A 14,094-nucleotide genomic window follows, 5' to 3' on the forward strand; every position below is an offset into this window, starting at 1 on the left:
TCTTATGGATTGGAATCCTCTTAAATCTATACCATTGCAAAGTGTGAGAGTCAACCTAGACTAGTTTTCCCAGTCCCATACTGCAGCATGTTATTCACTTTAAGATTTTTTTTTTAGCAGTGTTTAAAATCTTTCAAAACACAAATTTTGTCTTGTTTAATATATATATATATAAGTAGCGTGCATGAGGAAGGCAGCTCCTTGCAAATGAGCCGGCTGTTTTGTACAGCGGTATCGGCGCTATGCTTTAGTAACTCCCCAGGACCCAAACGCGGGCGGGAGCGCCCACACACCTGTGTGGATTTGCCTCTCCCTGTGCTCAGCACCCACCTGCGGTAACCGAAGTCCGTTATATATATATATATATATATATATATATATATATATATATATATATATATATATATATATATATATATTTATTTATTATTTATTTATTTATTTATTTAAGCAATGGAGCCCGTTGATGCGGGCTCTAACGTGTGGTAGATGACTGCTGGAGCTAACGAAAGTCAAGGTTATCTACCACATGGTAAAAAGCCTGCTCTGTCGCTATTAGAAAACTATTTCTTTATTTATTTTCTCTTTAAAAAAAACTTTAAAACCTATGTTTACCTTGAACTTGTGATGTTTCGGAAAATAGTCTCTAACATAAATTAGAATAGAAAAACGGATTGGCTGGTGCCGAAAGAGCAAAAACAGGGCTGGCAGTTTGATTGGCTGGTTTTGAGGGAGGGTGTTGTTTGGATCCAGCTGCTGACAGAATTGTGGACAAATCGTTTCTTTCCTGTTGATTTGCTGTCCAGTAGCTGCGAATTGAGCCTTCATTAGTTTCCTGTCACAGACGTGATTTCATTTGTCTCTAGACGAGCGTCAGAAAGTATGTTTAAGTAGCTGTTTATGTTATCAGATTAGTTGTAGATTAGAATGTTAATTGGAAAAAAGACGGTATTTATGCGCAGATTGATTTTAAATGTAATTCAGTTAAGCACTTCAGCGTTCCAGAATAGAAGCCCACAAGATCTGGAAGCTGATTGACTGTTATTACTGAATGTTCAAAGTCATTAATGGCATGCCTGGAGTTATCTGATAGCTCAGTTTCTTGGCTTTCATTTGGGATGTGGGGTTACTGGACTGCTTTTAACTGATTTGTTATAATGGCTAAACGGTGTTGATTGTCACTACACCAAAATATGAGCCGGGATGACCTAAAACACTGTGACTATATACAGTATGAACTACTTTACGGATTTGCATATGATACAGTGTCTTGGATGTGAACAAAACTGGGTTATTGCGTGGGTTCAATGAGAATAGCAAATTGCTGGCCTATGTCACACTGTGATAGGGAGGTGTGGGTTGTCCTCAGACAGACAGACAGACAGACGCTCCACACCGCCTACAGGCAAACGTAAACAACCACAGGGCTGGTACTAACAGTGGTAATTGCTGCGAGTGACAGTACACACAAGTAATGGGAATGTTAAACAAAACAAAGGTAAGCTTTATTTTGTGAAACTGCCACACCTACATATTCACTTGAATGTATCTATCTGTAGCCAAAATAAAACCACTTTGGTCACCAGTTGGCATCCTGAATTACAGCGAAGTATCTGATGCTTTCAAAAATTATTTTAAAAATGCAATGAAGCTAACAAATGCATTTACATTTGAAAAAGGGGGAACACATGCATTATTCATACACTGAACATGTTTAATGCATGACCGGCAATTGAGTGCAGGTTTCTGATTGTTTGAAACAAGTGTAAGGCCAATTACTCTGGGCATACTGTAGACAGACCCTTTAATTGACAGTTTTAGAGTAGACTGGACAGAAATGAGAAGATTAATTGTAATCATATCTAAAATGTTGTATTTCCCTTTTTTCTAAATATAGAGCTTTGTCAATATATATCAATTCAATTAGCATGCTTAACATTTAAAGTTTTGCATAGTTCAGTGCGACAGTTGTAATTTCAAGAGTTACGTTTTACTGACATTTGCACTGGCATTCACAGTTTAATTTATTGTTACTTCCACTAAGGCCCATTTTAATTCAAATTACTGTGGGTTGTTAATTGCACAGTGTATTGATGAAATAACCTAATTGTATACAGGTGGATGTAGCATTGTTACAAGATTTTGTAGACTTGTGTTTTTTTTTACAAAAACATAAAATAAAATGTACAATTTTAAAACATTAAAATTGTACCACATTCTATGGGCCTTCGAGTGGACGACAACCTCTCAAAATAAAAACTGAGCTGTGGAATTCCTTATTTCTTTAGATTGGGGTCATTTGTAGAGAGTGAGAGAAAGCAGGCACTTGGCCACTGAGAAAGCAGGTGTCTCTGCCAGATGTAAGCATCACTAATCGCAGGGCTTTGTTCCATTACAGGACTGAAACCAGAAACTGAGAGCTGACACTAATGTTTTCTTTTATAACAGAAAAGCTGGCAGTTGTTCAACAAGGGAGGCAGTGAGAGGCACAAATAATGAATTCACAGTTTTCAAGCGAGTTAAAACTGAATGATTTTTATCATGACCTGTACACCAGTATCTCTGCTGCAGGCCCAGTTTTTGAATCCAGCATTTTCTATAACAGTTACAGAGTTTTTAGTATTTTTGTAATACTAATTTTGGTAAAGCATGTGACAGTAAGATAAGCCCCTTTCACACAGACGCGTTATTACAGCTCAAAGCCAGCATTGAAGCAACATGTTGGGCTATGTGAATTACCATACCGGCACGTATTTTACGACCTCCTCGCAGTGCAGTTCAGAGACGACACAGACCCGTCTTAACGGCCTATGTGAAGAACTGTACCTGCACTGAAGCGCTGTAGTGGCCATGGATTAAAACATCCCAAGTGACTGTATATATTTACTTTTGTTTTAAACACATGTTGCTGTAGTTTAGTTTCTGAAGGTCTGTAAACGGTAACGCTTATTGTACTGCAGTATATGATGTCGCTGCACTGAAGCCAGTACAGAGCAGTGGAACCTGATGGTAACCTACAAAATCACTCATCTGATTTGGTGTGATTGTAAATATTTGTAACGTGTCAAAGTAAAAGTAAAGAGTTATTATTTTGCAGAGCAGATGGTACTGTGTGGCACAGTGAAGTAACTTACAAAAAATAGATGGTGAGTAAGTAGATTCAAGAAAATGCACAGAGTCCTTTTCTTCAATCAGTTGCCAGGTTTATTGAAATATGCAGGGAGTCTGGTCCCAGGTACAGGACAAACAACACTCAACATTACAATGTTTGCGTGACATTAAATACCCTTCTGTATAGATGGTCCACCTCCCCTTTCTCTTACACTTAACCAATGGTCAAGGTACAACACTTTATTCTGTTAATTTAGTGTGTTTGTGTGTGTGTGTGTCTGTATGTATGTGTGTGTGTGTGTGTGTGTGTGTGTAGTCTAATGTGACAACCTCTGAACTCAGTGCATTCTTCACACTCCTGGAGACAAAAGGTCCATTCATCTGCCTTTTGTTATCTCCTTGCGACCCCCTTTGATGCCAGTGGGATTATCTCTTTTGATCTCTCTGAAGTCTAGAGCCTGTTCCCTTCTAGTCCACAGCATTGTTATCTCATTAGCTTGCAGTCATTGTTGGGCAGTTTGTAGACGCATCGTCTCTATCAGTGGGTAGCAGTACATGCAATTTGAACCAAACAGTCTGCTATCTGCAATATTAGTCTCTTTTCAGAAAAGAACACCAGTATAGCTCTGCTAGTCCACATGCGTAGCAAACCCCTAATCAATTCTCAATCCATGTTTTCCAACACACAGTGACAGAGATACAGAACTAACTGTGACACATCACTAATTGTCAACAATGTGTTTTAAATAAACATTTACAAAACGGCAAGAAACTCTTGGCAAAATTTGACTTGTGACCTACATAAGGATGGCTGCCATATTGGGGCCATGTCACTGTTTTCTTTCCACCCACATGTTAGACCTTACGCTTTGCGATATTGGCTTTGTACTGTATTCTGTGATTCTCTAGTTTAACTCATGTGTAGACCTGCACTGTAACTTGGCTGGTTTACAGCTTGGCTCCAGTAAATATATTTTTTGTAATATGAAAGCAGCATGTAGCCAGACAGTACAGTGTTATTTTCAGCAGCTGCATGTGTTCATGGTAAGCTGTTTTGAGTTGAAGATGTGATCTAGAACACTGCAGCAGATGTGACTTAACAGCGTGTCTGTCCCTGATAAGACGGACTGTGTTATCTGCTTATGTTAGTGTGTGTCACATGAAGACTACACCCTTATGAAAGTCCTGCTAGTAAAGTGATGCTGCTTGGGTGGAATGGATGTGAATGGAGCTACTTGCTGATCCAAATTGTTGTTGAATTCTTGGTATGACACCAGCTTTACAAAGGCTTTGTGTTACCGAACACCCTGCAATGTTTTTAGAACACATTACTTTACCTTTGCTGTTTCTTGTTCTGTTGATTTCACTGCATTTTATCCTGAATGTTTTGATTTTATTTTATTTTTAAAGGTCTTGGTTGTAAGTAGATTCATAGTTGAATATATTTTACTCGGGAGCGTTCACCAGGAGAAAGAGGAGAATTTCTCTGTTTAGTATTTTAGTGTGTCCAGTGCATGCCCCCTCCTGTAACTGCTGGTGAGGGGATTGATTTCCATATTGTGGTTATAGAAAGCTATGAGCAATGTGGCAGGAGGGACCGTGATCTGAATACAGTACGATGTTCATAACAGGCTGAGAAATGTATTCCCCAGATGATTCATGTGTTAATAAAACCATCAGGATAGTGTTTATGTATTGCTGTGATCTGGACAACACAGGACAAAGAAAAAGTAACCCTTTAACTTCCCCATGCACTGCTCACTAGGATGTAATTTTCTATTACATTTATGAACCTATTTAGATTTGTTCTGCATGATACTTCCTTACACACTACAGAAGTCTTACTTTGATTTTAGATATTAGTTATTCCATCAGTCTTGCCTGTCGCGCACTTCTATTCGCTAAACAGTAGGTCTCAAATGTATAGTTTTTTTTCATTTTGAAACGTGATATGTGGTGCTGCGCTAAGATAAGTAAGCTTTAAGCTTGCTTGCCTTTCTTGCAGAAAGTCTGCTATTGTTTCACTACTTAGGTCTTTTCACCTCAGTAGTGTCTTTGAGCTGATATCATGTTATTGACTCCAAAGCATGTCGGTCTGTAGGGTAGTAGCTGGTTCGTCAACTCTCCAGGCACTACCGGGTGCTGTCCCAGATAACATGTTTTAAAATGAAAATACATGTTTGCAATAACACTGTTTATCAGACAGCCTTGTGACAAGCTATGCTTTCAAACCCCTGTATATTATTTATCAGCTCTCCAAAGACTTGCTGGCTCCTCCAAGGCAGAAGCATGTCTTGTGACTACAGCACATGCTTCAGAACAACTCTGCAAACACAGGTTTCTGTAGTTAAACACAGCTCTATAGCAATATGCATAGGTCCTGCTGACTTACCACAGATGTCCCAATGTACACATGCCTCAGTAACTTAAAAGATGGATGGATTCCTCTGATTTTTGAATTTCCAGTCATAGCAGGGAATGTCAATAAAATCAGTTTCTTAAATTCATCACAAGACCTACTGTATTAGACAGCAATAGCCAGTGTACTAAATTCAGTGTTTAACTTTTCTACTTCCCAATAACTAAATCCTTTCAGTGTTCCTTTGCAAGGCTTCTCTGTGCTGTGGTGGTTGTCTAAGAAGGGCAGTATGGCTGATTATGACTTGGCCCTTTCTCTGGTAGGTTTGGATCAGATCATTTTACTCCCATTGCATTGCTGGAGTGTTTCCTGTTTTTACACAACAAGGCTGACAGTGCCAAGGGCGAGCCGTTTCTGAATGAACCTTTGGTAGAGCTGATCAAGTGATTACAGGCCTGGCTGTTTTTACTTTCCTGCTGATGTTTTTGAACTCCAAAGGTCGGTCTGACAGTACATTAGGCAAAGTCTGTATTACTGTGAGCTTCAGCTGGATACAAACTCAAACAGAATTTCAAAGGTTGGCTTGATGTGCAGTCTCCTGTTGGTTGCCGTTTTGTATTTATTTTTTTTCCTGCAAAATTTCAATTATGGTTTTTCCCAGTTCAAACTCTGCAGTAGCATTCCGCAATATAGGGTTAGTATTCGAGTGTTGGTATTGTATAGGTTTGTACCTTTACATGCAACATTTAATGAAAGTATAGTGTAGAATTAGATTTGGCTTAACATGTTTAGGACATTTACATGAGTGTACAGTTTAATTTAGATCAGTCAAAACACAAAGTAGAACAGATTTCAAATGTATGCACATGTAACCTTGTATTGTTAAAAAAAAATTTTTAATGTAATCCTTGCCTACCTTATGGGAGAAACAAACACATTTTTAAGGCTGGTCTCATTAAGCATTAAATGAAGATTGCAAACTATTTTCATTTTATTATGATTCAAATGCCTTTTCAGTACAAATATCGGGATACTTAAATTTGGGGGATAGTGGTAAAATCAAATGAAAGTTTATTTATATAGCGTCCTTCATACAGGTGTATCTCAAAGCGCTTTACAGGACAAAAATAGTCAAATACCAGGTAACTCCTTTGCCTTTCCTGCCCCACTTATGTGTGCTGGGCTTAATTGCATTACAACAAGCAAAAAAAAAAAAAAAAAAAAAAAAAAGTTCATTTAGGATCAAGTTAGTGGTATTATTAATAAATGCTTTAAAGAATGTGAGAGTTACAATTATCTTGAGACCAAGGAATAGGTTCCACCAACTGGCTGCTTGTCAAACCTTCCACACAGTTCATCTTGGGTATCTAACTCGCTTGGTTATATTTAGCTGGGACATATCGTTCAAGAAAAAAATATCTTGTCTTTAGTCTTACTACAACCTGAAGTAAACTGAACAGGTTGTGGATTAGAGTATCAGAATACGTTATACAATGAGTAATATTGTAGTCTCCTAAGAGAACATCCCTCGGGAAGCAAGCAAAGTGTTCTATAGCCAAATTGTTCTCTGTGACGGAGTTAACCACCAGACACAATATGAATCAACAAGTAAATAAATAAGTACATATGTATTACTTGTCATGTGTTCGGGCCATCACAAGGGCAGAGGCAAAAATAATGGGCATTACTTAGGGTTAACTTAACGTTAATAAACTAACTGTCAAACTAAATTTAACACAGCACCCCTACATAAGTTACAAAATGCAGCAGCAGCAATATACAAGACGTGCAGATTATTTAACAGAGTGGTGAAGCAACTCGCAAGAATGGGAAACACCAAATTGCTTGGTGACTTGTGTCTGATTCAGGTTTTTATCTAATAATTTCCAACTTTATGTAGCAAGAGAAACAGCTGCGCATTTTGCCGTTTGCTTGCAGACCATTTTATAGCGATAAGATGCACTTGTGGAAATCACGATACAAAACAATTCAATGATATGATGGCAGTTCTGGAAAGTTTTAATAAACCAGTCCGTGTTCCTGAAGACGGTTGTGAACGAATCACTATCGGTGCCAAGAGGGTGTTCTTTTAAGCGATTTTCCTGTTCTTTTAGCCCATTCATTTACAATGGGGAAAAATCAGTTTCACCACAAGGGTGTTCCCTTAGGCAAAGTGTTCTCTTAGGAGGTGTTCCTATACGCGGAGACTACTCTAACTTCTTTTGCTGGAAGCAGCTACAAGCATGTTATACTGTACATGCAGAACAGTTTTATGTGCAGTCTATCGCACAAGTCCAGTGATTCTTCAAATATTAATAATTCACATTCAATTCTAGTAAGTAGCCTGTACCTATAAATGCCTCATCCTCTGTTGTGCAGTCCTAGAAATGAATAATATTTAGAGGTAAACTGTAACTGCATTGATTGTTTGTTCAGTGATACCAAGCAGTAGGGCTGAGCGGAAGAAAACGACAACAAATACTGGTGTAATTCTAGACTGAAAATCTGTCGGGTTCACCTCCATTATTTTGAATTGTCATGGCAGATCACACATTCTTGGCCAATAGGTATGCATGTTTCGTTCTCCACTACTGTTAAGACCTAAACAGTGCATTCAACATCATAATACAGAAATGCTTGTTGAAAAATGCATGTATATATGCCTATTTCATTACCACACAGCTGTAATAATCTAATAAATCAGTCAGAGGAAAAAAGTCTTAAGATTCCAAATCAGTATCTAAACAAAACAATGTTATAGACACACACATACACGCATGCATAAAGTCTTCAATCACAATAACATGACCAAAACATTCTGTGTTCTGAGTACAGTCCAAATGTGAAAAGCAAAGAGATGTATGTGTAGATGCATGTGCTTTTAAACTCTGAATGGATCTGAGTGATCTCATCTTTAGCTCTCCCACAGTCTTTCCTTGGACTCTCTAAAAAGCAAATCTCTAAATACATTTTTGTTTTCTTGTGTGATCTTTCCCAGAGAGACTTTCAAAACGGACTCATCAGAACTAGACCAGATCAGCTGTCGTTTCTGTTTGGTGAGTTTGAGTACTATTACTAGAATGAGTACAATACAAATTCTCCATGTTAGCACAAAGGGAAGATGAGGCTTAATCTAAAATGCCCAATTCTAAAACTATTTGTCAATAAGTGGGCCTATTGAGAGCTACAAGACTTTCATCCCTAACTACTTATACCAGTGGAGGTTTGAGACTTTCCAATGTTCATGTTAAAATGTGCCTTCTAAAAGCTAGAACAAGTGTGGCAAAATGCAGATTTAATTCCCCTTAAAATACATTAATGTAAACATTGAGTTCCATACTTTGTGTGTTCCTGTTAGTAACAGGAATTGGCGTTGCGGTGACGTCGTGCCAGAAGGCGGAAGAATAACACACAGGTAACTGCAGTTGAAAAGAGACACGTTGTTCACCATTTATTTTCAAACACCAAAAATAAATAAAGTATTTAAACAAAAAACACTTGCTCACATTGCACAAATAAAATATTTAAACAAAAACAAAATCCCGAACACAAAAACACAGGTCAGGGTCACTGATCCTGTGCTTAGTTTCGTTTTGTTTTGATTTTCTCCTCTCGCTTGCTCTCTCGCTCTCCTCCGTACACCCCACACAGAGCAGGGAGAGCTGCAGGCTTAAATACGAGTTTATTAATTGTGTGACTGCCGGCTAGTTTAACAATGCACTAGCCGACAGCCACACATTAACACAAGGTTTTAAATTAGCAACTGGCAGAGGACGGGTTGCCAATCTCGTCTCTGCCAGCATAAAAGAGGAAGGGCTGCCAATCTCTCCTCTGCCAGAACAAAATAAATAACAAAACAAACGCACGGCTACGCCGTCATAAATACAATACATAATAAACACAAATAAATCATAATACAAAACACAAAATAAACTGCACAGGGGCGGAGGGGGAAACCCTGTTCTAAAAATAAATACTGTACAGGGCTGCTCGCCCTGTTACATGTCCCCCTCCCTCCCTGAACCATGTCTCCTGACCCCCCCCTCCCCCCCCTTTCTTCCTGGCTGGTAGCTCCCTCTTTCAGGGCTCCAGGCCGAACTGGCGCAAGCCAGGCAGCGGCCCCAGACCCCCCCCCCAGGCAGCTGACCCCCCCCCCCTTCTTTGTAGCTGGCAGCCCCCTTTTCAGAGGCTCAGGCCCAGGCGGCGCAAGCCAGGCAGCGGCCCCAGGCGGCGCAAGCCCCAGGCAGCGGCCCCAGGCGGCGCAAGCCAGGCAGCGGCCCCAGGCGGCGCAAGCCAGGCAGCGGCCCCAGGCGGACGCAAGCCAGGCAGCGGCCCCAGGCGGCGCAAGCCAGGCAGCGGCCCCAGGCGAAGCAGCCAGGCAGCGGACCCCAGGCAAAGCAGAGCCCTCAGTGACCCTAGGAGAAGCAGAGGAAAGACAGGCAACCCCAGGCGAAGCGGGACCCTCGGCAACCCCAGGCGAAGCGGGACCCTTGGCAACCCTAGGGGATATAAGAGAGCATCAGGCAGTCCCGGGCGATGCATAGCACAAGGCAGCCCCGGGCGGTGCAAGGCAGGCATCCTAGGGCGGACCCTCGGAAGGCGACGGTGGCAGCGGACCCTTGGGAGGCGACGGTGGGAGGAGAGCCAGGCCAAGCTCTGGTGCTGGGGTTGGTCCTCTTCACAGCCACTGCGACCGGGCAGTTTTCCCCTGTGCTCCCCTCAGCAACCTATGCAGGGGCTGCTGAGATCCGGCAGCATCCTGCCCTGGTCCTGTTATGGGTGCAGGGAGAGGCAGCTCCTGCTTCTCTCCCTCTGGCTGTGGTGGAGACAGAGGCAGCTCTTTCTGCTCTGCTCCTGGTGGTGATGGTGGTGGAGACAGGGGCAGCTCCTGCTGCTCTGCTCCTGGCGAAGGCGGCAGGGGCTCCTCCCCTTCTGGCAGCGAAGGTGGCAGGGGCTCCTCCCCTTCAGGCTGCAGTCGGGAAACCAGCACCGACCACCCCCCTCTTGGGCTGTGGAGGCACCGACTACCCCCCACTCGGGCTGTGGACGCACCGACTCCTCACACTCAGGCGCAGGACATATGGGCTCCTCCCACTCAGGCACAGGACGTTCGGGCTCCTCCCTCTTGGGCTGTGGACGCACCGACTTCTCCCACCCCAGGTCCGTGTCCCCTCTCTCCAGCTCTTTCCAGCTCTTTCCTTCCTCACTGCCTCCTCACCTCTGCTTCTGTGTGAGGGCGGCAGCTTTTCTAGGTTCTCCAGGGTGCCTGGTCCTGGCTTACTTAGGTATAGCCAGCACCTCTCCCAAATATTAAGAACATAAGAACATATGAAAGTTTACAAACGAGAGGAGGCCATTCGGACCATCTTGCTCGTTTGGTTGTTGGTAGCTTATTGATCCCAGAATCTCATCAAGCAGCTTCTTGAAGGATCCCAAGGTGTCAGCTTCAACAACAATACTGGGGAGTTGGTTCCAATCCCTCACGATTCTTTATGTAAAAAAAAAAAGTGCCTCCTATTTTCTGTTCTGAATGCCCCTTTGTCTAATCTCCATTTGTGACCCCTGGTCCTTGTTTCTTTTTTCAGGTCAAAAAAGTCCCTTGGGTCGACATTGTCAATACCTTTTAGAATTTTGAATGTTTGAATTAGGTCTTCTTTGTTCAAGACTGAATAGATTCAATTCTTTTAGTCTGTCTGCATATGACATGCCTTTTAAACCTGGAATAATTCTGGTCGCTCTTCTTTGCACTCTTTCTAGAGCAGCAATACTGTGTGCCTAAACTCCCCACAACCAGTGCACCACTCATCTAGGACATCTGAAGATCCTCTGCAGCTGCACCAGGTCCTTCTTTTCCCTTCCATCCTCTTCCTCACTCCACACAAAATACCAAAAAAACACAAAAAAAAACAGAAAAACTGCAGTACCCTTTCTCTCTGGCCTGAGTCGGAGGCTGTGGTCAATCCCAGGATGAGACCACGTGTGACAGGAAATGGCCTTGAGGTGACGTCAGGTCAGAAGGCGGAAGAATAACACACAGGTAACTGCAGTTGAAAAGACGCGTTGTTCGCCGTTTATTTTCAAACACCAAAAATAAATAAAATATTTAAACAAAAGAAACTTGCTCACATTGCACAAATAAATTATTTAAACGAAAACAAAATCACAAACACAAAAACACAGGTCAGGCTGGGCAATCGTCTTCACTGATCCTATACTTTCATTTTGTTTTGATTTTCTCTCTTATTCTCCTCCGTATAATTGTACATTATACATTATAACTGTATAATTTTTTTTAGTACAGCTATCAATATATTTTTGCTATAGAAATTATATTTGAAAATACAAAAACTCTGATTTAGGTTATATTGTTTAGTCCCTACGAGACCCTGGAAATGGCAGCTGTTATTTTATCATTATAGACTGTTCGGGATCTTTTAGCCAATCGGAGCGCATGTTTCGCCTTCTGTATTTCACGACACATCACAGAGAAACCCAATTCATGACATCAGCAGCAGCACTAAATTTGTTTACTGTGCTGTGCTCTCCATATCAGCACAGTTGATATCACCTGCTTAAAAAAATCATACATGAAACATATTTTCAAATTCTATTCAACTGCAAAGTCCTTTCCCAAACTTTTACCTCTTTAGTGAAAACTGACATTGGAATAAATAGTTTGGTAATGATTAGAATACAGATCTAACTGTTTTTCTAACTCCTTTATTAATAATGAAACAGTGTATAATAGATGTATAGGACTGCGATGATCTATCTGGTGATGGCTTATATCGGTACTCCCAACTCTTAAACAGATCTCTATGTTTCAGCCTTGGTGCGTTCACTTCTACCAGAGCCAATATTACCCACATACACAGACACCTGCCCTCATATAACCCTGCAATACAGCTTTGATTATATAACCTTGATGTTAGGGTCATTCATCTCTTGGTATTTTTTTTTTTTTACAGTTTTGACCATATGACATGTTCACGGTTTCTTTCTGATACCAGTTGGGTTTAAGAGAACTAGTTTGAAAGCCTTGGTTTCATTAAAGTAAGTCATTTTTTCCACGGAGCAGGGTTTTGTGTGTGTTGTGAGGTGCCCTCTGGTTCACTGTCTAGGTTCTGTCCTTTTATCTTTCACTGACCCTGCTTTCTATCCTTCCACAGGTCGAGAGTGAGATTGAGCTGAGAAGGCAGCTGTTCCCAGGAGGAATCCAGACACGGTGGTGCAGGGCATGGTGAGCCACTCTCCATATTAATGCCTTTCTGCAAAGATTTGATACTTGTGAAAGAATGTGATACTGACGCTAAAAGTATTAGTGTACCGCTGCAGTCTACCATAGAGCCCTCAGTTAAATCCCAGAAACCCTACAACAGGATATAGCAGAACTGATAATATCTCCTCAAACATTTCAGCTTGCAACTTCTATATGTGAGGATATGGAAACTGTTTTGGCTGCCATAATGGAAGCAGCGTGACTTTCGTGAAAATAAATAGGTTTTTTAATCATGTAGGTTGTTCCACAGTGCTTTAGCCGGCCTGCCTTCTTCTGTCTGTCTTTTGAACAAAACACATTCGGTCAGTCCAAGTTCTAAGTATATAGTATGACCTACAAAAAAAAAAAAAAAATAAATATATATATATATATATATATATATATATATATATATATATATATATATATATATATATATATATATATATATATATATATAATGTTGCAAAAAAAAGAATACATGTGAAAAAGAGCCCTGCGTGCCTAACCTTGAGGCTGTGTGGCAAAAGTGCCGAGTTGGCTGGTAATTTGCTGAACACAGTACACTGACTGCAGCCCTTCTATGTGGCTGGCTTCCCTGGGACGCAGAGCGTCTCTGTCAGCACACTGTGCTGTCAGGCATGTTCATCCAAAATGTCAGGCCTGGCCAGACACACTGTTATCACGCTGATTCATCAGGCAGCACAATTTGTTGTACATTCATTCAGGTTCTCTAGCAATGGCCTGCACTGATCTTTTTTTGTAGTAAATACAGGGGAACTTTGTTTACGAGTAGAAGCCAGGCACAGTCAGTCTAAATCTGTGTCTTTCATAACTGGACTGTTTTAAATCTGGCTTGGTTCTGTAATCATTCATTATCATTGGGTTTAAGCCCTTTTTGGCCAAGTGTTGGTTTCTCAGTTGTTTCAGCCCAGCCAACAGTGGCTTGAGCCTCCAGGATAATCGGATCTCCAAAGTTTGAGATTTTCAGCAGTTGTCTATGCTAACTCATGAACTAGACCTAATTTTGTGTGTAGTATTCTTGAAGAGTCATTTTCAGGATTAGTTTGGTCCAAACTGCCCGGTGTAGTCTTCAGGGTTGCTAAATCTTCCCAGAAAGCCAACTGTTCACTGTTTATCAAAGACATTTACATGTGGTCCCAAAATCACAGCCAGTTTGTTTGGTATGTATAGTGCTATTCCATTATAATGCAGTTGTCGGGGTCTATAATTAGGAGACTATTGGCATTTTTGTTCCCAAAATGATTTACAATGCCCACAAGCCAAATTTAATATTGTAGCATATGGTGTAAAATGAAGGAAGAAGACACACCCAATTTGCAGGTACTCAAATCCACGGTTTATT

General features: G+C 41.0%; 1 protein-coding gene across 13 annotated transcripts in view; it reads left to right on the forward strand.

Moving 5' to 3' along the window:
• LOC121296932 (myotubularin-related protein 3-like) overlaps positions 1 to 14,094 on the forward strand; it is a 52,642-nt gene that overhangs the window by 5,302 nt on the left and 33,246 nt on the right. For 6 of the 13 annotated variants that reach the window (XM_041222870.1, XM_041222879.1, XM_041222878.1 and 3 more), the window contains exons 2-4: positions 8,469 to 8,526; positions 11,228 to 11,507; positions 12,640 to 12,710. In XM_041222870.1, coding sequence (XP_041078804.1) covers positions 12,708 to 12,710 — 3 coding nt within the window. In that variant the 5' untranslated portion in view covers positions 8,469 to 8,526; positions 11,228 to 11,507; positions 12,640 to 12,707. Of the gene's footprint in view, positions 1 to 8,468; positions 8,527 to 8,828; positions 8,886 to 11,227; positions 11,508 to 12,438; positions 12,524 to 12,639; positions 12,711 to 14,094 lie in introns of all 13 variants that reach the window. The other 7 variants (XM_041222874.1, XM_041222876.1, XM_041222873.1 and 4 more) reach the window with 7 other exon arrangements.

The sequence above is a fragment of the Polyodon spathula genome, chromosome 22, assembly GCF_017654505.1.
Source record: "Polyodon spathula isolate WHYD16114869_AA chromosome 22, ASM1765450v1, whole genome shotgun sequence".
In the NCBI taxonomy this organism is placed as follows: domain Eukaryota; kingdom Metazoa; phylum Chordata; class Actinopteri; order Acipenseriformes; family Polyodontidae; genus Polyodon; species Polyodon spathula.